We start from the raw sequence: 24395 nt of genomic DNA on the forward strand, positions 1-24395 counted from the left end.
CCTCTCCCTGCTCCCCGTGTGTGTGTGTGTGTGTGTGTGTGTGTGTGTGTGTGTGTAAAAAACAAAACTCGTCTTCACCTTAGCTCAGTTTTATTCTGCATTGCTCTTAAGGACAATAGCAAACTTGTTAGATAGGCAGCCTTTAGCAAGTTAGTCAAACAAATTCCGGGTTTAGGACAAGGACAAAAGTTAAATGAATGGCCACAGCCAGCGACTGCTGCTGCCACTGCCAGAGACGAGCTGCAGAGTTTGAAGATTTTTCATCCAGAAGATCGAGCAGTGTAAGCTTTCCTGGGGAATCGCTGTTGGTTGAGGGAGAGCTGTCTGAGGCACTCTCGTGCTGCTGTACTTCTCCTTCTGCAGCCGGTTAAAAAAAAAACGGAGAAGGGAGAAGCGAACGAATGAGTCCCACCCACTCTAGGTCTGCTTTCTCAAAGCCATATTCCTTTAAGATGATGTAATAGCCATTTCCCTGGATGGTTTCTTCCCTGCACTGCTGAAACAACAGCATCTGAACTGCACTGGGAACTGTGGAACCACCCAGCTCAGCAACTAGAGCAGCAGCTTAAGGTAGTGAAAGCACCAGGAGCAGCTTCCCTGGGCAGCCTTTTCAAACCTGCTGCAGGTTTGCACTCTCAGCCTAGCTGAGGACATGAGAGGCTCTCTGTGGAGAGTGATGGAGAAAGGGACTGCTCTGGGATGGAGCTCCTGAAAGATGCCTGGGGACTCCTCAGCATCTGGGCTTTCTGCAAGTCATCAAAACCAAATCCCCTCCCCTCCTAAAGGATCCTGACTTTGGGATTTATGTTGTTTTGCCTGTTCTGCCTCGTCTCCTGCTACACGTCTCTATTTCTCTTCCGTGCCTATTCCTGGTTAACTTTTGCATGTGTGGGTTTAACTCTTAACTTCTGCCTGGATCTTGCCAAACGGACTCGGCTTATCTTCTCTGAGCCTTTTCCCTCTTTGGATTTGCTGCTTCTCGAGTTGCAACCTACCACAACCATGATGTTGCTCCTGGAGCTGCTTAGAAAATGTTGTTGCTTCCTCTCAGAAGAACTGCATGCAGCAGCGTGACCAAGGTAAGGAGAGTCTCATCTCCTTTAAATGAGAATCGTGGGCAACGTGAAATGTGCAGGGAATCGGTTAATGCCTTTTCTGACAGGCAAAGAAATCCAAAAGGGGGAGGAAAAAAAAGAGAGGATGAAATAAGCAAATGTTCCCTTAAAGGGGTGACTTGTGGAGCTTTTGTAACTCAAATGCTTTTTTTGTTTTGTTTTGTTCTCTCAATCTTTTTCTCCATGCCTAGGGGGATAATGATTTTCTATTTTTCTTCTTATTCAACAGGCTTGTGAATAACAGGGATCTTGCGTTGATCATACTGTTTTGGGCTTTAGTGGAAGATTATTTGATTGCATCTTGTGACCTGAACTTTCTTCATCCACCAATTTTTTATGACCATCCTTTCTAGAAAAACTGGAAAAAAAAAAAACCCCACTTCCACATCTTCCTTTCCATTTTTCCCTCCCTCCCATCCCACAGATCCCAGGCTCCTTAAATGTTAGGAGATCCTTGGGGGAACGGATCTCGACACCTTGTTGAGACCTTGGGTGTCAGTGGGAGCTCTGCTATAACTTTCGGTTGTTTGGTTTGAAAGTACCATGGCCTTGAGTGGAAACTGCAGGACTTACCTCCCTCCGAGAGAACAAGCAACTGCTGCACATCCTTTCCCAGAGGTGATAGAACTGAATGTGGGGGGCCAGGTTTACTTCACTCGTCTCTCCACGTTAACAGGCCTTCCTCAATCCCTGCTTTGGAAAATGTTCACCTCCAAAAAAGAAACAGCCAATGACCTGGCCAAAGATTCCAAAGGAAGGATTTTCATTGATCGCGATGGCTTCCTATTCCGTTACATTCTGGACTATCTCAGGGACAAGCAGGTGGTCCTGCCCGACCATTTTCCAGAGCGAGGAAGGCTCAAGAGGGAAGCCGAGTACTTTCAGCTCCCAGATTTGGTCAAACTTCTGACGCCCGATGAGATCAAGCAAAGCCCTGACGATTATTGCCATAGTGACTATGAGGAGGTTTCCCAAAGCAGTGACCCAAGAATATGCGCCCCTTCATCTCTCATGGCCTCGGATAGAAAGTGGGGCTTCATTACCATTGGCTACAGAGGTTCATGCCCCATGGGCAGAGAGACCCAAGCAGATGCCAAATTCAGAAGAGTCCCGAGGATTTTGGTTTGTGGCAGGATTGCTCTAGTCAAAGAAGTTTTTGGAGAAAGTTTGAATGAAAGCAGAGACCCAGACCGAGCTCCCGATAGGTACACTTCTAGGTTCTACCTGAAGTTCAGGCACCTGGAACGGGCTTTTGATATGTTGTCAGAATGTGGCTTCCACATGGTAACCTGCAATTCCTCTGTGACGGCTTCTTTTGTCAATCAGTACACTGATGATAAAGTATGGTCCAGCTACACAGAATATGTCTTTTATCGTAAGTACAAACGATGTCTGATATTGATCCAGTTTGCTTGAAGTCTGTTTCTTTTGAGGGGCCCCCCTTTCTAGTTCATACGAGACTCACCGTCTGTGCTTTTAATTTGAGTTTCATTCTAGGAAAACAGGGTCCGAGGGGGATAAGTTTAGAACAAGTCTTTTCAGCACAGATTGACTGTACATTCAGGGGTATGGTCTTGGCTAGGTGGCAGCAAAGACTGCCAGAATTTTCTGGATCCTCCTTATGTCCAGCACACATTCAAAGACAAATACAGAGACACTACTATCTCTTTTATGTTAACTATTAATTGGATTGTCTGATGTGTTATCTGAGGATTCACTTAGTACCATCATGGCTCACAAAAAGGGACTGCTGATTTAATTACAGCAAATTGTCAAATGTGATTTAATGTGGGTGTTTGGAATAATCACACCCAGTCAGCAAAATCATCTGTCAACAATTTAACTCGCTTTCATGCAGAGGAAGGAAGTGAAATCTACTCATTCTATCCCTTTTCCAATAGGATCCTTTTTTTTAAAAAAAAATGAACATTTAAAAATAGTAACTGAAGAATGACATTCCAGTAATAATTCTGATATTTGCTGACTTTTTAAGGAGTCTCATCAGTTTTAGTATCTGATATAATGTTTTGTTATCTCTGAACATTCTGCTATTTTTTTCTGACAACAATATAGTTGTATTCAACTCCTGTACAAGTACTTGCATAGATTTGATCCTCATCAAAATCAGATTTTCAGTTTCTGTGGACACCAATATGAACTTGAATTGCTTTTCCCTGTTACTCTGCATGTAAATGAGTGCTTATGGTAATTTTGAAAAGTAATGCAGACATTGCAATGTTGCTCTTATTATGGTTCAGTAACAAATGCTAATACTTGAATTAGTGACTTAATTGGAAATGTAATTTATAAGGATGCTTATGTTAGGAAACTTTATGGCATGTTTTATATTAAAATACTTAATGTGCTATAATGTTAATTTATTTTAAACACTCTTTTTTGCTAAAATCTTCTGATCTACCCTGTTTTTGAAAGTAATGAACCAAAAACAATGTTAACTATATATGATTGTACAAGGGCAAAAACAGAATGTTGGCTACATATGATTGTACGTGGTTGATTGTTGGTGATTTTGCTTGTTTGAGAAGAGCTGGATTTCTTCTTTGTACTTGTATTGGGAAAATGAGAAAACATTAGAGATTGCCAATGTTGTAGTTAAAATCAATTATATTCATGCTGTTAATTAGGTTCTCATTTTCCTTTTGGATTGTTGTTTAAATTTTAGTATTTTCTTTTTTCTTATTTTTTTAATATCGAGGTTTTATTATCTATATGAAACACTGGTCATCAGGGGCCTCTAAGTATGGTGATGACTCTAAATCTTATCATCAGATTCAGAAGATGAAGTATTGGTGTCGAAACAATGTCTCAATGCCAATTAACATGGAATCCTATTAAATGGAAATAGATTGCACTGCTGGCCCATAGGTGCATGATTTGCATAGATCTATGACTCTGGATGATGTATACTCCTGTCCCTCAAAAACAAAAGCAAACAGTCTCCTAGTTTTGATGCACCATTGGATTCATCTCTGTCATGCAGAATAGCATCAGTGGCCCAAATCCATTTGGTCAGCTCTGATTTCCCTGAATCCTGAATAGAAGTGTCCCCAATGATCCATATTTTGGTAATTTTCCATTTAGGTTACTCACAATACATCAAGGGATCTGCATGCAATAGGTCCTAGAAAATGATTGCAAAGTTGCAGCTGATGCTCTTATGTGGAACACTCTTTGACTAGAACATTTTGATGCTAAACTGGTAGAGCGACATTAAAACTCAGTAACATTATTTTAAAAAAAGATTTCAATATTTTAATGATATATAAGGGTTTTAACAGTTTAGGAACTCATACCAGGGGAATCCTCTCATAGCATGGTAGTGATGGTGGCATTAGCTGCGGGGTTGTTAAGTATGTATATCGTATTATACATGGGCACAAGAGATGACCATTTCAGTTAAGGCATCCATAGCGATAGTACATTGGTTGCAGGTGAGTTTCAAATGTTGACTCCAAATCCTAAAATGGCTCAGAACCCAAATATCTGAAAGATCACTTCTTCCAATACCAGTACATCAACTAAGAGACAGCTGCTTGTGATCCAAAAGTCTAGTGGTGGGGAGTAGATACTGTAGTAGCACTTCATTTATGGAACTCTCTTAAAGGAAATATTTTATTCATAGCATGTCACCCAGGCATATTTCTATAGATTATATTTATGTTTTTTTATAAAACAAAAATGAGTTTGTTTTGTTTTATACAAAAACAAAAGCTTCCCTGAGATAAAGAACAATACTTATATAAATAAGATTTACTTACTAGTAAATTTCATAATGACCTTTTTGTGTTAAAAGTAGTTCTTCTCTTTCCCCATTCTTTGAAATATGTGATTTGTAGAACAAATAATTGTTTCGATCAGTTTCTGCACTGCTCTCTCACACAGACAAGCATGGTATAGGCATGCACTTTTGGATGTTTGGTGCTATAATTCACATCATTCTTGATGATTGATGGTGCTAGTGTTGCAACTTGTCACTTGGTGTCATGAATGGATGGGCTTTCTCTGACTGATCTATCTCCCTCCAAGTCATCAATGCAAGGACTTAGTCATACTTGGATTTAAGACTTTTCTTCGTTTTTCTTTTTCCTTACTCTTATATCCCTCTTTTCCTCTACAGCTCTTACGATAGCATATACTGTATGGGATGACCTTACAATTTATCTGTACAATAATAATATGTACTATAAAGTTGGTTGAGATATAGGGACTAAGTTTTAGTAGTTCATAGGGTTCTATGGTAAATCTGGGTCTCCCTAATCCCAGCCTAATTCTCTGAGCACTCAATCATTCATTGGACAAGGAACATTTTATAACATTCATAATTGTTGGGAAACTTTTCAGTGAGATCTCAGACTTGGGTCATAGTATAGAACCAATATTGATCATGTTTATTGATGACTTCTATGAGAACTGCGATATAGTGGTGGTTCTCCTTTATCTTTCACAACTTTGAATACTATTGATCATGGTATCCTTTTGGACATAATATGGAGATCAGGAGTGGGAGGCACAGTATAGGGTTTCTTCTTTTTTCACACCTGGTTCTAGTTGATGTTGGCATTGACTGGCAGGAGTGTTGCAATTGAGGCCTCTTATGTGTGGGTGCCATAAGACTTGTGGTTTATATCATCAATATGCTATCAATATCCTGTTCCTTGGGGTGCTATTGTTTTTGGATCTGGATGAGAAGAAGCAGATTTAAACTCCACCCTGGAAAGACCAAGTCACTTTATGTTTTGTGTTCTCTGTATTAAGCCTTTACTATTTTTAATTCTAAATGGGGTGGTGCCCCTTCAGATACCGTATGGAATTTGAGATTGTTCTAGACTCAACCCCCCTACTTAAAGAGCAGGTAAGTGCTGTTGCTGGGGTGGAGTAGGGACTGCTGAAATACATTTGGTGTGACAACTACATCCTTTCCTGGACTGGAAATACAATCCAATGGTCACTCACATCTTGTCAATTTTATGTGGATTATTGCAATGTGCAACGTTAGGATGCCATTTGGAAGCTACAGCTGATTCAGAACAGTGGCATGGGCCAATGTTCCCTCTAAGCTGCGTGGCTGCACGGCCGTGCACATGGCAACAAAACATTGCACAGCAGTTTCCAACTGCCGTGCAGTGGTTTTGGGGAGACGCCTTCCACGATAATAGGAAAGGAGAGCCAGCCCGCAGACAGCAGTGATCCAATCAGTTCTAGGTCCACGAGGCAGAAAGTAGATGAGAGAAGGGGTGAGGGGGTTGGGAGAAGGCATGGGATGGGCTCCCAGCAGCGGCTGCTCGGATTTGCTATGAGAACTCATCTCTCTTGCCTCTTCGCTTCCCCATTCAGTCGTTGGGTGGCAGATCGAAAGTAGGAGCCAAGCTGGGTCATTCCTTCCGAGAGGCAATTTTCCCAATGAATGACTCGAGGAGACCCTCTGCAGTCCCTCTTGCCTGGCCGGGACGCCAGCAAGAGTGTTGGGTTGAAGGAAGGAGGGATACACATGCTCACTCTCATGAGAGAGAGAGAGAGAGAGAGAGAGAGAGAGAGAGAGAGAGAGAGTGAGTGAGTGAGTGAGTGTATTGGTGGGCAGACTTAGCACTTTGTTAAGTTTGTTTCTCTGTGTGTTGTGTATATATATACATGTCTCCATGGGTGCAATTGTGCAAGCATTTTTTTCCTCTTTAAAAGAATTTTTGGATTTATCCTCACCAAACCTTTAAAACTGAAAGAGTTAGAGTTGGAATATAAAGAGATTGTCAATCGCCATACTGTTAGATTGATAGGCAATTATGGACTATCTTGATTATATCCTCCTTAGAAAGAATATGCTACTGTATGGTTGAGAAAAAGATCAAACTTCATTCCATGGAAACCCAATAAAGTTCACAGGGAGGGTTTCTTTCTATGATGGGCTTCTTGGGTCAACAGTGAATATCAGTTATCAAAAATGTAGGTAGAAAATTAAGCAGGCAATAGGCAATTACAAAAAGGGAAGCCAACTTTTTGAATTCTGTTTCTTTGCACTTAGTGACATAAATAGTAGACTAATGTTCTGAAAACCTGACCTAAATTACTATATATTTTAAATAGCTGAAAAGCTGTGCTGAAAAGGTTGTTCTCAAGGTATTGTGATAAATTCAATGAAAAGAAGGGAATTCTTCTTTAAGGAGAAATGAGAGTATTGGATAGTAAATGGACAAATAAAATTACCAATCAAAGAGAATATTTGCATCTCAGGGTTGAAATGAGATGTTCTCTCTTACTCTTTCCTCTTCTTCTCTTCTCTCTCTCTCTCTCTCATCCTATTTCTCTTTGTCTCTCTTCTCTTTCTCTCTCCTTCTCCATTCTTCTGATACTTTCTTTCTCCTTCTCCCTTCTCTCTCCTCCTTGTCTCTCTCACCCTCTTTCTCCTTGTCTCTCTTTCTCTCTCCTTCTTTCCTACTCTTCTGTCACTTTTCCTTTCCTCTTTCTGTCTCTCTTCCCTCTTTTTTCTTCCTCTCCTCCTCTCTCCCACTCTTTTATCACTTTCTCTCTCTCCCTCTTCCACTCTACTGATGCTCAGGCATGAAAATGTGCCACTCAAACACTATACTTTTCTGCACACACTGAAAAAAAATTAGAGGGAACATTGGTGTGGGCAGAACTATTATCCATGTGGGCAATCGCTTCCTAGTCAGCTGCCAAGTGCAATTAAAGGTGCTGGTTGTGATCTATAAAACCCTTCTTGGCATAGGACCTACTTATCTGAGGGACAACCAGTCTTCCATTCATTCTGCCCATCCAATAAGATCTGACAAAGTGCACATGCTCCAGGTTCCATCTTTAAATCAGTGTCATCTGATAGAACTTAGGTGGCACATCTGTATTCTATCTGATCTCCCCTCTGGAATACTATCCCTGAAAAAGTTTGAGTTGCCCCAGCCCTTGCTGTTTTGGAAGACTTAGCTGTTCCCCCAGATGCCAGGCAATCTTAGTCCCAATTTTATTAAAGCGACAATTTTATTAATGTGTTACTTGCCTAGTTATCCATTTCCCTTATTTCTATTGTTTTATATTCTTTTTATATCTCATATGCCACCCAGAGTTTCTTTGAGTTGAGTGGCCCATACATCACATTTATCAAACGGTCAGTAAATTAATAACCGGAATGGGATTTGAGGGTCATAAAAAGTGCTGTAGGCTGCTCATCCTGGTAGATCAGAGTGGAATATAAGGGGTTGCTGCTTGTTTATTTGTTAAGAAGGATTAAACATTGTGAGCCTCAGATCAGTTTCTGTGTACCAATAATTCTGTTTGTAGTGCAAATGTTTGCTGACTCAGCATTCCAATTCCAAATGAACTCAATGTTTGAGTCAGGACTGAGGAGTTAAACGCTCTTATCATGCTTTATTTATTTAGAAATTGTGGGTGGACACTATACACACATATTTATGTATAATCTTAATATGAGGATGAGGCCATTCCAATTTTCAGGGTGGGTTGAACATTGACATTCTGGTTTAAGTGCTGTCTTAGTACTTCATACTTCTTAAACATAAGACAGATTCATGTTGGCCATTTTATATATTAATCACTGTATCCCTTTCTCATCACTGACAGTGGTGGCAGTGGCAGTGGGAGCCGGGCAGTGGGAGCTGTGCATGATTAGGTTTCCAGCATGCAACCTAAACATGCACAAGTGCAAATGGAGCTTTCAGCATTCTTCAACTGCTTGGGTAGCCTGGTTCTCAGCGGTCCATGGACCGATACCAGTCCATGAACTGGGGGTTGGGTACCCTATCTTAGTGTACCTTTTAACTCAACTGATAATATTTCCTATATTTTCTTTTATTTTCTATACTATTCTTGTAGTCTTATTTTGAACTGAACAGTACCCATAAGATATACTGTATAACATGGTATCTCACAAGGGAGCATCTAAGGGATCAATCTGTTGTCCCCTATTAGTCCAGACTAGAACTGCCTACTCTACTTAAGAAGGAGCAGGATCATTGTAGAACAGTGCCATTAACCTCAAACCCTTGGAGACAATCCAGAAGGATGCTATGAACCAGGGAATCACAGGCTGCACTTCCTTTATCCAGCTTCCACAAAAGGTCCAGAAGATCAATTTAGTTCCTATTTAAAGAAATTTAGCATGCTAGAGACAACTAGGTTTTACTCTGATCAGTGGATCCAAATGGATTGATTCTTCTTTATATAATATGTGGACACTCAGAAATTTGGCTCCTATGAAATCAGTGGTTGTCACAAGAACCTACTCTTCGGACAGGACTCTGATGCAAAGCAGGAGAAGCTGGCTGGATCAGGAAATTTAAAGACATAACAAAGTCCATATCCAGATCCCAGCCCAAAGTTAAGTCAAGAGTCCCATGAATCAAAACGTCCCGATTTGAGATTTTATGAAACAGGCACCTCTTGAACCCCATTCTCCTTAGGAAGTACCCTTCTTAAATTTCCTGACAGTCTCCCAAATTGAATACCCATTTTGTCCAGGGGAATGTTTTATCCTGCCCTGAGTCAGATGTTAAATCTCCTCAACCAGGGAGGGTGTGTGTGAAATCCATTAACCTGGATGAATTTTTGTGACAGAATGATGCTGGTGAAGTGCTGATGAAGTGCCTGAGGTAGAATTTAGAGGTCACTGCACAGAGATCTTGCTGTTAAAAGTGCTATATTTTCCTACGGAAAAACATTATTTTTTATTATATTTATTTATTAAATGTGAACGCCGCCCAAGTCTCAATGCCTCTTGTTCCATATGAGATTCCCTCTCTCATCCCTTCCATGGGTCCATGAATGTAAATAACCAAAATATCACCTCCCATCTTGCGGTTCACTGACAAATGCGTGTACGATAAAAGCGTGTCGACAAAACCGCGGCGAGAAAACCGTGACCTCAAAATTGCGCCAACAGCGTGCCGACAAAAGCATGCCATCAACAAACAACGTGAAAACAAGGTAATAACCCTAACCCTAACCCCAACCCTAAACCTAACCCTGAACCTAACTCTAACTCTAATCCTTACCTTAACCTAATCACGCTTTTGTTGGTGCGCTGTTGTTGGCGCACTGTTGTGGGCGTGATTTCGAGGTCACGGTTTTCTCGCCACGGTTTTGTCGGCGTGCTTTTGTTGCACGCGCATCTTGCCAATGCATCCAAAGCAACACTAGGAAGTGGTACATTTGTTCAAGCAATTGTACCTGGATACATCATACACACTGCTGCATAATATTTGATTTTTGCTGAGATGCATCTTTGATATGAACATTTTTTAATCCCCTCTTGGACATCCTAAAATTTTGTTTTGAAAATGTATAGAATGGTGAAAGCCCCTTAACATCAAATTTCAAAAACTCTGAGGACCAATAAAACTGGCATCTGGTTTTCTAATGGGACATTCCAGCTTCTTTACAGCTGCATATCCATAATTATTTAATTAGAGCTGCCAACTGTGCCTCTATAAGCATTAATTCATCAAGCTGTTGAGTTTAGGTTAATGGCCCGAAACAGTGGGAGGTATTTCTAAAGCAACTAGTTAGCAAAGACATTCTTTCCTATCAATTTAGGAACCTCCTATCCAGATGCACAGGGAAGATAAACATCTGATTGAAAGAATTCTTACTTTTCAAAGGAGAAGAGAGAAACCAGTTTATTATATAAAATCCTCTTTTTGTGAATTTTTTGCTTCTTTGAAGGCGGAAATACTGCATCCCGCATTGCCAATATTTGGATGGATTAAGAAAAGCTATCAATTACGCGACTGTGCAGATGTCTGGGGAGCAGCAAAAGGGAGAGAGAGAGAGAGGGAGAGATCCCATTTCTCTTCCTGGAGGAGACAAGCAAATGCCCCCAATTCCTGCGTGGGACTTGCATTTGCTTGTACTTGCAGATGCCACTAAAGGCAGCCAGCACAGCAAAACTATTTCTGCTTTGCTGGGTGAACGGAGATAAAGTAGATGTAGGAAGCAAAAGCAAACTTATTCTGCATGTTCAGGGCAGCTGGGCTGTGTTCCAGTTTTAAACTAGGCTGGTAGAAGATTGTGGCTGTGTGTGTGGGTGCGGGCACGCGTGTGTTCGTTGAATAGACCTGTGGATTACAATCTCTTTGTACAATAAAGTTGAAACAGAGGATTTTGTGCTTCCTGTTGAATGAGCCACTGGTCCAGCTTTCTCTGGATTGAGTAGATTCCCTATTAATTCTTTATTAAGAAGAATTAATAGGGAATCCCCCTCCTGTTTTGCTCTTCATCTTATCTTCTTTTCCTTTTTCTGTTGCTCTTTTTTCATGAGAAGAGGTGTATTTAGCTTCTTTCCCCCTTTTCAGTGTTCAACATGCCACTTGGTTCTCTACACTTTCTCTAAAATCTGCTCTCAATATACAGAATTGTGGCATCATGAAGATGTAGGTTAGTTGATGATGTGAGTGAGAATATCGCCATTCCAAATGTGAATGAATTCTGGAAAAGTTCTGTCTGGAGGTCTCTCCCTATCAATTGATTTTACAAGCTCTATTCTTCCTGGTGCAGGTAGACTGCTGCACCAGCAGTCTTAGTAGTGATGCTCTGAGCAGCACAGACTAACTTTGATTTTGATTTCCGACAATGCCTTGGCATGATGCCAAGCTAATACTATTGTGGTGTATTCAAGTGACTGGGGCAGCTCTTAAAATTATGGGCTTGAAAAAGTGAAGTCCAAAAAGTTTTTCAGCAAGAGCTTTACAAGGATCTGTGGAACATCCCCAAAGTATTAAAATGCAGAATAATATAGGAAATGGGTGAAGCAGACTCATAAATCAAGACATATGCTCCAGATAAAAAATGAGTTCCCTTTCTTTATCTTCTTCTACATTTTCCATCACTTAGGAAAGGGGAAATGAAACAGTACAAAGAGAGGCTAAAACAATGTAATACTTTAAAGGGGGGGGGGTTGTGGTGGTTCAATGGTTAAAGACCCTGAACTTTTCAGCTGGAAAGAGCTGACCGCCTACGTTTGATAGCCGAGCGCCGCACAATGGGGTGAACTCCCGTTCCTGTTTTAGCTCCTGTTCACCTAGCAGTTTGAAAGCATGCAAATGTGAATAGGTTAATAGGTACCAGTTTGGTGGAAAGATAACAAGAGTTCTGGGTGCCTTTAGCGCAGAGCCACATTCTCAAGGGAAATTTCTTTAGACAACACTGGCTTCCTCAGCCAAGAAATGGAGATGAACACCACGCCCTAGAATTAGATACAACTGGACAGGGAAATCTTTACCTTTTACTTTAAAAGAAATTTGATGAGGCTTAACCAAATGACCATAGTGGAATCCATCTTCATAAAGCCTTATGATGCCCCCCCCCAATATGCTCTTTTAAAAGGGAATAAGGCAAAGGGAAAATTAAGACTGCCAATCAGAGGTGGTATTCAGCAGGTTCTGACCAGTTCTGGAGAATCAGCAGCAGAAATTTTGAGTAGTTCTGAGAACCGGTAAATACCACCTCTGATTGGCCCCACCTCCATCTATTCTTTGCCTCCTGAATCCCAGCTGATTGAGAGAGAATGGAGATTTTGCAGTAACCTTCCCCTGCCATGGCCACCAAGCCACGCCCACCAAGCCACGTCCACAGCACTGGTAGTATTTTTTTTAATCCCACCACTGCTGTCAATGATTAGAGGTGACAAAGATATCCTAGTTCCAAGATGAATGAATCTCCCCTGTGAATGCTAGTTTCAAAAACAGGTCCAAAAATGTGTGAAGAAATTTAGAATGTACATGGTTAGCCATTGTGAGAAAAGGAATGCAGGAATAAATGGATTTGTTTTTTCTGTTCTTCACATTCATACTCTGCCACTCACCTAATGAGCCCAGACACACCTGTACATAAATTTATCCATAATACCTGGGGACACTTTTTGAAGTGTATAGAAGCTCCTCTTTTTTTTAAAAAATGATGGGTATTATTTCAGGCTTGTCTTAGCTTCATGACCACATCTATAAAGATTCTGTGTAATTGTTTGGTTTAAAAAAAACCCCCAAAACTCCAGGACATCCATGGCTGTGAGGTGTAAATTAATTAACAGGCTTTCCAAGCCTTAAAATGACTAGCTACTTTGATTTGTTATTCAACCCCTAAGGAGATGGCCCCATTTTTCACCTTACTTTTCAACAAAGCGCATTTGGCTCATTCATTCTGCTGCTCAAATCTGCTGAGAATACGAAGGAATAGTTACGGTATACTCATCAAAGGTGCAGAGGTTCCAGTGAAAATGAATTCTCTGCTTAAGGAGAATCGTAACGTGACGACGACATGAGCCACCATCCCAAATGCTTGTGGAGGCAGATAAGAGCCAAGGTGGCACAGTGGTTAAATGCAGCACTGCAGGCTACTGCTAGATCAGCAGTTCAGCGGTTCAAATCTCACCGGCTCAGGGTTGACTCAGCCTTCCATCCTTCCGAGGTGGGTAAAATGAGGACCCAGATTGTTGGGGGCAATATGCTGACTCTCTGTAAACCGCTTAGAGAGGCCTGAAAGGCCTATGAAGCGGTATATAAGTCTACTGCTATATTGCTATTGCTATTGCCTTTTAGAGCCTTCTCTCAGCATGGTTGGAATGTCAACATCATATCATGATCTTTAAAAGAAATGACATAGACTACCTGGCTTTCTACTTTGATTGCGGCATTTGATTGTTGTTTGCTTTTGTAGACTGCAAGTCAGTTCATCACCTTATCAAAAAAGCTCGGAAAGTACTGTGTGTGAGTGAGTATACGTGCCTAGACAAACATATCCCATGCATACAGAGGAACAAACTTACAAAATATGGCTAAACAGTAATGAAAATGGATGAGATAATATAGAGCCGTGATGGCGAACCTATTGCACGCCTGCCAAAGGTGGCACACAGAGCCCTCTCTGCTGGCACGTGCGCTATTGCCCCTGCAAATGATGAAACAGAAGCTCACAGAAGAAAAAAGACCTGAAAAGACCTCTTGTCGCACTGCTGGTGTTGGGATGCCCCGCCCCCTGCTGGCCAGCTGGTCTTGGGGTCTCTGCTGCGCATGCATGTCCAGACGGGTGCACATTTGTGCATGTCTGTGGACAATCAAACAATTCCAGTGGAGCTGCAGGGTTCAGGTATGTAGGCGGTCAAGTTTTAAAACTTTCACAAACTAAAGAAAAGGTCTTATGAATAATGGCAGAAAAGCATGCATGCTTTACCAAGGTTTGTATGCCGCTGAGTTAAAGAATGGACTTCCACTGATTCAAACTTTGCTGTGAAGTCGAGGTTTGGAAGGAATATGAAGTCCTGCCTGCAGTACATTGTTCCAGAAACTTTTTTGGTATTTTCTTTAATAACTTCGTAATAATAACAACCCATGTTCCTTTCCATAGGCATGCTTACCTAGTGCAGTTCTATTGCAAAGGTGAAGAACAGAAAAAGAAGAGATTGTGTTCTTCAGAAAAGAACATAAACTACTTGTCAAACATTCTCAAACCTGCATATTCAGAGAGGATTGCAATGTAATTCAGCCGCTGTGATCTCCGTAATATGCAGTTTTATGTGAGATACGGGTGAATGATTCATTACCTATGTGCACTCTCGGCTTGGCAGGATTTGAAATTGCCTCTATTGACCATTGGGATTTATGTACTCCATCATTTATTTATCTCATGACGATTCAAAAATGTAAAACAAAGTTTAGAGTGAGTCATCTTATTTTCTAAGTGAGACTGCTGAGCAAAGTTTCATTCTTTTTTTTTTTTAATATATCACTGATTGCAGAATTACTTACTTAACTCTTGTGTCTAAATATACAGACATGGGTATTATTTTCTAGATATGCTATAAGCAGTTGGCAGCCTTGACACTGCTGCACAATGAAGAAGGAAATGTGCAGAATCTCTTATGCCATAGGGAAGGGGGGCATTGTGTGACTGGGAAGATGCTCCTGGAATAGTTTGGGCCTGGAATAGTGTTCTGCTTGCTTTAGACAAGAGGTGGGCATCTAGCAGGCCTTATCTACTTTTATGTTGCTTTAAGAATCCTCCTCTGAAAACTGAATTGACTGTTTCCCATCATAGTACAGTCCCTAAAACAAAAATAAAACAAACAACCTGTCCCCAAACTCCTAAAAACCCAGTCTCAAATTCATGGTTGACTCCACCTGAAAAATAACCATTTGCTATCTATCCTCCATATTAAAAGATGTAAAAACACTGGTGCTAATTATTATAACATATGATAGTAATTAATTAGGATATGGTAGCCAAAGTAGGGGAGAGTTGGGACAGGAGGCCACTCTGAAGATTTTTGACTGTTTCTTAAGTGGACTTCTTTAATATGAAGGTGGCAGTTACATTTTTAGTTAGAAGCATCTTGAGATCTCCAACTGCCTTTTTAATAGGTCCAGTTATTATCTAAAAGCAAAGCACATTTTGAAGTTATTGCGCTGTGCAGTAGATGACACAAACTGCTGATTGTTCTAAAATGTAATGATTTCTCATGAGAGCCAGAGTTCCAAAGTACTCAGAGTGTACGAAAGGAAGTGTGGGAGGAAGGAAGTTCAAATGCTGTTGGGTTTATACAGTGCCAGAGTGCAAGACAGATTGTGCACAGGATGAGAATTGAGGGAACCAAAACACCATCCCTTGATACAGGGTAGGATTTCCCTAAATGGAAGTGGAAATGATCTTAATTCATAGCAATATTCAGGGCTTGAGAGAAATATTAAATAAGAACATTTATGTTACTTCCTTGAGTTTTGCAGCTTATGTTCCTCGAGTCAATTGAAATTAAGCACTGATAGTTTTCTGCACTGGAATTGTTTGATTGTGAAAAAAATATTCTAAATTATCATATAGTTAGTAGAAAAGATAGCCCAATAATAGATGCTATTATGAATGTATATTGACTATATGTATAATATATTGCATGTCCTAGATTGAAGGGAATGGGAGAAAGAAGGATTGGCATGCAATTCAAGCCTCCTATTATGGGGTAGACATGGGGTATTCAGAAATTCATAGCCTGCCACAAGGATCTAAAGGATCTGTTCTAGAAAGAGAAGTAAGTGGGGTGACAGATAGAAGACAGAAGAGCTTGTGGTTGAATAAAAAGTTCCACCAAATCAGGGGTGGGTTCCTGCCAGTTCTAACCTCTTCTATAGAAGAGGTTCCACAAATCTACAGTGCCGTTTAGAACCAGTTCCAGCTCCCTCCCCCTGCTGGTCTGCACATCATCAAGATGAAGAGCGAGAGGAGGAATTCTGGAAATTAAAGTCCACAAGTCTTAAAGCTGTCAGGTTTGAACACCCCTGATTTTTTTTCCCTAAAGGGTTAGGGGTGCAACGGTCTTGAAACTTGACAGTTTTAAGACTTGCACACTCCAATACCAGAGTTCCTGGGCCAACATTTTGGTTGCTAAGTAAGAGTGTTGTTAAGTGAGTTTCATCACATTTTACAAGTTGGTCACGCACACCCAGTCACACGGCCGGCAAGCCACTCCCACCCGGTCACATGGCTGGCAAGCCACTCCCACAAAGCAGGCCACACCTACAGAAGAGGTTCTAAAAAATTTTGAAACCCACCACTGCACCAAATGTATGATTCATCTCTATCCATACAACTGGATCACATGGCATATCTATAGGAATAGATTCTATAGCTTTTTGATTCCATGACTCTAAGAAGAAAGTTATGATGGTGTGATGGATAATCTGTTGAATATAAGCTTCTTCTGAAGCTTATTGAGTATCTTTTTCTGAAAAGGCTCTGATGAGTTAAATGAGATATATGATTATGATTGGGGAGGGAAATAAATAATACTAGACACCATATGTTCTCTTCAACTGCAAGGTTTCCATATACTGTAGAACCAGATCCACTAAAATCCTGAAGATTAATGATCAACAAGCAGATTTTCTTGGCAAGTCTAGCATTTGTATGTTTAGCCTTATTGCCACCTGATGTATCTTTATAGACCTGTTACCTCCCCTAAAACAAGAACTCCCCCCCACTTTTGCTAAATTACACATTGTTAAATGATGACTTAAGAGAGAAAAAGTTGATCAGGAAGAAACAAGCATTTAGGAAAGTTTCAGACTATACAAGCTTCAGCCAGATGCCTGTCATTTTTACTGTGCTTTCTTTTAAAAACAAAATGATTTCACACATGGATTAGCCGCATATATTACACTATACTTTTAGTTGTTTTTGCACTGATTTGAAGCCTGTTTATTATTATTTTTTGACAATTAAGGTACTTTGAGCTTAACTTGAAATGATGCCATAGTTGGCATTACAATTCTACAAATAATGTTGGAAAACTATTAGTTATGTATGTATACTGTATATGGGCGTGTGTAGATAGATGAGATAGAGATAGATAGATGATAGATAGATAGATAGATAGATAGATAGATAGATAGATAGATAGATAGATAGACAGACAGATAAATAGATAGAGATTCGTTTCACAACAACAGGCATGTCATGAAGTATTTTCGTTGTAGGAATAAGATTGCTTGATTGGCAGCCAAGAAGAAAAGTAGTCACATGTCTATCAAATTGAACAGACTGTGATTCTAGCAGGAGACAATAACACTGGATTCTGTGATGCCACATTTCAGTGAGTCATTCGTAAAGGTTTTTTTTTTTAAACCAAGAAAGCTGCAAATGAACAAATACTTGTCAAGTTATTTTATATCAATTTGCAACACAGGGGGTCCTATGTATTTCTTGCTCTTTGTAAAGAAAATAAGAGAGAGGCTTAACCTGTCATTTTGCCTATTTCCCTAAGGACAAAAAAAATACCCTGTTCATAGTGATATGTTCTTTGGACATGCACTATAGCAGCTAAAAATTGTGTTACTCTGCAATTCCAGATTCTTGGAGAGTGACACATCGCTTGTCTTTATTTAAAGTGGTGGGCTGCCAAAAGCCATGCTCTATTAGCTATGGTGTTAACTTGAGTGGATTCTTCCTCATGATAGACACCATCTTGATTGGCAGTGGAACTGCTGCTGGAAGCATTCAGTTATCGAATATAATGATTCCAAAGATTTTTGGCGATTATCTAGCCTAACTCATACCTAGTGCAGGAATTACCTCTGCAGCGTTCTCAACACAGGGTTATTCAATCCAGTTTACCCATCCAGTGAAGAACAGCATTGCCTCTCACTCTCTGAACAGCTTTTAGTGTTAGGAATTTTCCCTGATACCCTATTGAAATTTCCTTCTTTATATCTGAAGCCCATTGTTTCTTGCCCTCTCTCCTGGAACAACTGTGAACAGTTCTCTCCATTTTCTACAAACTCGCTTAAATAACTGGGAGGCAGTTGTCATGACTTTTCTTTTCTCCACAATGAACTTCCACAACACTTCCAATTATTCCTCATAAAAATCCCTCCCTTATCATCTTAGTTGCTTTCCACTGGACAGCTACCAGTTTATCAATGTCCTTCCTCTCATGCAATGCCTGGAACTCAAGGCAATATTTTAGTATTTTAGTGTTTGAGTATTGCAGAATAGATAGGGAGGATGACTTCTCTACTGAGCCATTGACATGCATATGGGAAGGGAATCAGTCATCCTGTGGGGCAAGGGGGGTGGGTTTCCACAGCCATATTCAAGAGAACCCTTTGGAGTCTGGTGCCAGCTCAGGGAGAATACCAATAAAGGGAAAGGGTAGGCAACTCCTAGGGCAAAAGACTAACATGTATGCTAATAATTTATTTTGTATTGGGATTACTTTGAATGCAAACTACATTAAATATTTTTAATGAAGAAAGAACTAAATAACAACCTGGAATAAAGACAAGTTAGATTTGATTTAACACTTCTGTGCAATCCAATTATTTATATTTCTCTGACTTCCATGTGAACCACTTTATAATCATCTGTTTTAACATTCTCCAAATGCTGTGCTGCTGTTCCCCCAATTAAAAACAAATGATGCAACACATATTCACTTACACAATTATATACAAAAATGTATAAAAAAGTTTATGAAGACTTTTAAAAAAACCCTTTCAGATATATGACCTGTAAATATTATAGCAAGGAAAAATGACAGATTTCATCCACGCCCAAATGGATCCCAATTTAAAAATATATATTTCCTTAGGCGTTTGGTATAACACAAGGTGATGCACACATACTTGAAGATGAAATTAATTGGGACTTTGTAACACAAATACCAACCTTTGGTACTTGCATCTCAGTGTCAGTGCAAGTATCTAACTCATAAAACTTTGTAACCCTTTCATTCTTCCACCTTTCCCACTTCTGTTGAATGTGCAGAACAAATCATTTCAGATGCTTATTGATTAACTCTGGCAGTTTCTTTTTAATCATATAAAAGTAAAAGTGGGTACATAATAGGTTTTGTTTTTAAAAAAAGAACTTGTATCGCTTGTTTAAAGTTGCTGGTAGGAGGCATCGGTTTTGTAGGCTTGCTGGCTAGCTATCTTCTCTACAGATGTCATGACTGTGCTTTAGTTCCCTCCAGGCACCTGAAAGGTTTTTGTAACAGTCTGAAGCTGTGAGCTTCAGGTGGTGAGGGTGGAGTTGAATTTGCCCCACTCCTGAAGAGAAAGCACTTAACGCTACTTCTTCGACTTTAAAAGCAATAATTGTAAGAAAGGGACCACAAAACTTGGTGGGATCAGCAGACACACACAGGAAATGCTCACTTACAAATTGATTTTTGGACTTTACAGTATTTAAAGGGGAGTTCAGTTTAGAATTGCCACTAAGCAAATACAAAATATTATATATGATATATCCTACGGTATACGGTATAGCAGTGATGGTGAACCTTTTTTGCCTTGGGTGCCAAAAGCATGCATGTGTGCACTATCATGCGCACTTATGTGCCCTCCCCCATAATTTAATGCCTCCGCTGTGCCATTCCTGAACTTCCGGTTTGCACGTTGGGCTGTTTTTTTGCCCTCCAGGGAAGCTTCCGGAGGGCGAAAACCAGCCAAAAATCAAGCCCAAAAATCAGCTGGCCAGCATGCACATGGATACTGAAGCTGACAGGGCAATGTCTTGTGTGCCCTCAGAAATGGCTCCGTGTGCCACCTGTAGCACGTGTGCCATAGGTTCGCTATCACAGCGGTATAGCCTATACGGACCAGCGTAGGGGCCTAAAGGTGGAGATCTCACTTTTCAGCCAGGAAGTTGAGTTTGGTCCTAGGTAATGCCAGATATTTCTCTCTCTGGGGGCAATGAGTTATTGTTGTGAACTCCACATAGGCATCAGGAAGGGCACCCAGCCAGTAAATGTTTGAGTTCTGTTTAGTCATGCCCCAGCTCCACTGTGATGCAAGGAGTTACAGGGTCAATAAAACAGGGAAAAAATATATCCTATGCATATATATTCTTTCTCTCACACACTTGTTCTTTCTCTCCCCACCCCCCGCCAAACACATAAATTTATCCCAGTCTCACTGATTTCTCTTCTCTGGGTACTTTAGTCCTTCCTTAAATGAAACATTTGCTAATTGATTAACCCTCCAGGCCCAAAAGCTGGATCCACTTATACTCTCTTCAGCCACAAAGTGAAACTTCCTTAGTTTAGGAAGCTGCATGGTGCTATGAATGCTATCATAAAGAGGGTCAGGTTTATCATAGCAGCAAATACATCAGGTTGTAAGTGCCTATGAAAAAGCCTTTTTCCTTTCCTTCAGTCATTATAAGATAAATAATGAACATAGGAAAACTATATCTTATTAAGTGATAATTGTAGCATTAAGTGATATATAGGGCTACTAGATATGTGAATAGGCAAAGGACTATACAGATTGTTGGAAAAGAAAACAATGTGGCAAAAAGAAAGACTAACTTTGTAACATTCTTGGCATCAGTGACAAAGATTATAGCAGAAAGTGTATCCAGGCCTACAGGTATATTAAATTACTTTTTTCAGCATCAAAAAGACTGGTTTTTCAATTGCAATATTTTTCCAACGCATCTTTATTTTCAAGAACATATGCCTGTGATAATATAGAATCAATGATGATGTGCTTTTCCAATTTCACGATAGAAACATATGAAGGGGCATATGAACTACAGACTATATTGAGCATAAATTGAAAGGAATTGGATTGAAGCCGATTGCTGAAATTAACATAAATCTAGGCTGTTGAGTCTGCTGATGGACCAAAGAAAGAAAGACGAAGACAATCTTCAAGACCACAAGACACAAACATTTGAAAGGCAGTTGTGGAAACCATCAATTGTCTTTTTAAAGAGACACTCAGAAATCTGGACAATATTTCATTATAAAGCTATGTCAGCCAGATGGGGTCATGAGGACAAAACGGAGGACATCTCCTTTAGCTGGAGGTCTGGTAACTATTAATGTTTTCAGGACTTGGGTGGCTTCCACGTCTGTGGAATTACAATGCCCAGAATATTCAATGGGCATGAAAACTCTGGAAACTCCTGGGTTGGGGAAATTTATATTAATGCTTTGCAGGACATTTTACTTTGACAATTATTCTTCATGTGGTAGGCCTCAGCTTCAGGGTCTTCAATCTGACATCAACTAATTTTCTGTCCCTGGTTGGCTATGTCAGATGGGGAGTTATGGCACCAAAGGTCTGACATATCTGTGTAGTGCCCAGTGGACGAAAACTGAGTAACCCTATTTGATTGGATTTAGCACAAATATTTCCCACTGGAAAGACAAATTGTAAGGTATGTACCCTTACTTTGAAACTAGTCCCACTGAACAGGGTGGGAATTATTTCTCAGTAGTTCTGAAGAGCATCTCATTACACAGCTACAAATAAGAAGTGTGCCTGCTTGAATGTGTCTCTTTTTTCCCTCTCTACTTGCTGTTCAGATGAAAAAAAAAGTCAAAATGGATGCTTGATTGTATTATTGCTTTATGTAATGATTGTTTTCTCATTGGAAATAAATAAGGAATATAAAATAACTTATACTAAATTAGCAGTGCTAAGTACTACTGAAAGCACTATTGTATTTTCCACTCGAGGGAAACTCGTAGTGCCAACAATTAAAAGGTAAATGATGCTTTGGTTTTTTGACCAAAAGGGGAGAGGAGGAAAAAGAAGAAGCAGTAGGATTTGAAGAGATATAGATGAAGGGAAAATTGCATCTATGTCTGGGAAAGACAGTTCACAGAAATGTCTCCCCACCTTAATCAACCACAAATTCCCCCTTTTTTAAAATTCCAAAAAGTGTAATTTTCAGAATTCTTTTGGAAAATAAAACAATGCTCTTTTTTTTTCTGGGGAAATATTGCTAGTAATATATGAGAGAAAATAATTTAATTTTTTAAATCCTGCCTGTATTTTTTTAAAATAACCCAGGTAGTCAACATATCTAATACTTTTTTCTCCTCTTTTTTCCCCACAACAGCCCTGTGGAGTGAGTTGGGCTGAGAGAGACTGGCCCAAAGATACCCAGCCAGATTTACAGCCTATGGCAGTATTAGAACTTATATTTTCCTGGTTTCTAATCTGTTGCCCTAACCACTAAATAAAACTGGCTTAAAAGCTAAAAAAAAAAGTGTGTATTCCTGTTTGTTTAATCATTTAGAATGTCAAATGCACATTAAATATAATGTTAAGTACCGGAAATGTTATTACATTATAGCTAATGTAATCAGTGGCACATTTAATGTGTTGGAAAAATTGAATATGAAGTGAATAGAACTCTTTTAGTATTTTAACACTAATGAAGTCAATGCAGTTATTGTTTTGGGGATGGGTATTTCAAAAAGCAGCAGTATAATAAGAGGGCCTTGTTTTCTGGTTGATGTCAGATCATGTGGAATTGTGTTTGCTTATATCCAAAACACTAGTTGAATTAAAACCTCAGCCCAGAGCTTCACTGATTTGTTTGAGAATACTTTAGGGTGGGCCTTGGAAGATTGGAAACCATCAAATATCATTTACCATTTAGGGAAGGGGGTTGAGAAGGTAGTTCATGGCTTTTCCAGAGAACCTTGGAGGAAGCAGATTATCTGGTCTCCCTCAAGTTAGGATTCAGGCTTGCAAACTTTTTCTTTGACCTGGTTGCTATTTACATATATATTGAGGTGAAATCATTATTTTATTGAAACACACAAATAAACAAAATATATGAACTGGCCCCAGAAACACCACTGTTTGCAATACTGTGGAAGTGAAATTAAGAGTAGTTACAAGAAGGCAACACACCTATTTTGCACTACGCAGGCGTCCCTGGGGGCACATATAGATCTCCAGGTGGCCTCAATGAACTCTCTGAAAGAATGCAAATGACCAGCTGTCTGCAAGGAATATAAATTATTTCATTCCCGCTATCCAGTTAGAGCTGAAGAAGCTTCTTGGATGAGAAGTGAAAAGTCTTCAAAGAAAAACAAGAAACTCCAGTTGCCTCTTGAAAAGAAGTATCTTTGGGACAACCTGGATGACTGAGAATCCCCATGGATACTGTGGAAGAGAGAAGTCTCAGCACTTCTTTCAATGGTGATAGTCACTGAAAATTACTATTAATTAGGGAGATCATAAATGGGCTTAACCAAATAGTGATGACCACACGAATTGCTTTACATGATTGACAAAGGGATTGTGACAGGGAGTTCAAATAAGTAGGCTTTTGTGCAATAATACTAGCCTGGCAGGTAATTCTATTGTACCAATGGGTACTTCATACTATCCATTAAATGTAATTAAAAACATTTGAAGCAAAAATAATATGAGGAAGGGAGGGAGGGAAGGAAACAGAGAGAGACAGACAGAGAGAGACACAGACATAGACAGAGGGTCAGAGAGAGGGGGGGGAGGGAGGGAGGGAGGGAGGAAGAAGAAGAAGAAGAAGAAGAAGAAGAAGAAGAAGCAGAAGAAGAAGAAGAAGAAGAAGCAGAAGAAAAAGAAGAAGAAAAGAAGAAGAAGAAGAAATCCTACCTGTATCCTCTTCCCACCTTTCTACCTTCTCTTCACTGACTTCTTAGCAGTGTCAGTTGACTTATTTGCTCTTTCCTCTTGTGCTGCCTGTTTGACAGTTTTGATCTTCCTTCCTTTTTGAGGGAGCAGAGGTCTTGTAGCTTCTGATCTGTCTGACACAGTGCACAGATGGAACTTTGTAGTTGCCAATCAAACTCGCTTCTGGTATTGTTTCTTGTCGCAGGGATGTGTGAGAAGGTCTGTCTCCAACATATTTTCCTGACTGAGGTTGAACAGGACAATTTTTTTCCCTTCCTTGTCCTTGTTAAGGAGCATTGTGACTAAAGTTATCTTTCTCCAATGAAGCAGAAAATCTCACAAGCACCTC

General features: G+C 40.0%; 1 protein-coding gene across 1 annotated transcript in view; it reads left to right on the top strand.

Moving 5' to 3' along the window:
* Positions 1-536: 536 nt before the first annotated feature.
* The window catches only part of KCTD16 (potassium channel tetramerization domain containing 16), a 182302-nt gene continuing 158443 nt past the window's right edge, over positions 537-24395 (top strand). Inside the window, exons 1-2 of the mRNA XM_014060160.2 lie at positions 537-1079; positions 1345-2490. Of these exons, the coding sequence (XP_013915635.1) occupies positions 1659-2490 (832 nt within the window). The 5' untranslated portion in view covers positions 537-1079; positions 1345-1658. The remainder of the gene's footprint in view (positions 1080-1344; positions 2491-24395) is intronic.

This window comes from Thamnophis sirtalis, unplaced genomic scaffold, assembly GCF_051295495.1.
Source record: "Thamnophis sirtalis isolate CommonGarterSnake01/CBP01778 unplaced genomic scaffold, rThaSir2_p1.2 scaffold_3, whole genome shotgun sequence".
In the NCBI taxonomy this organism is placed as follows: domain Eukaryota; kingdom Metazoa; phylum Chordata; class Lepidosauria; order Squamata; family Natricidae; genus Thamnophis; species Thamnophis sirtalis.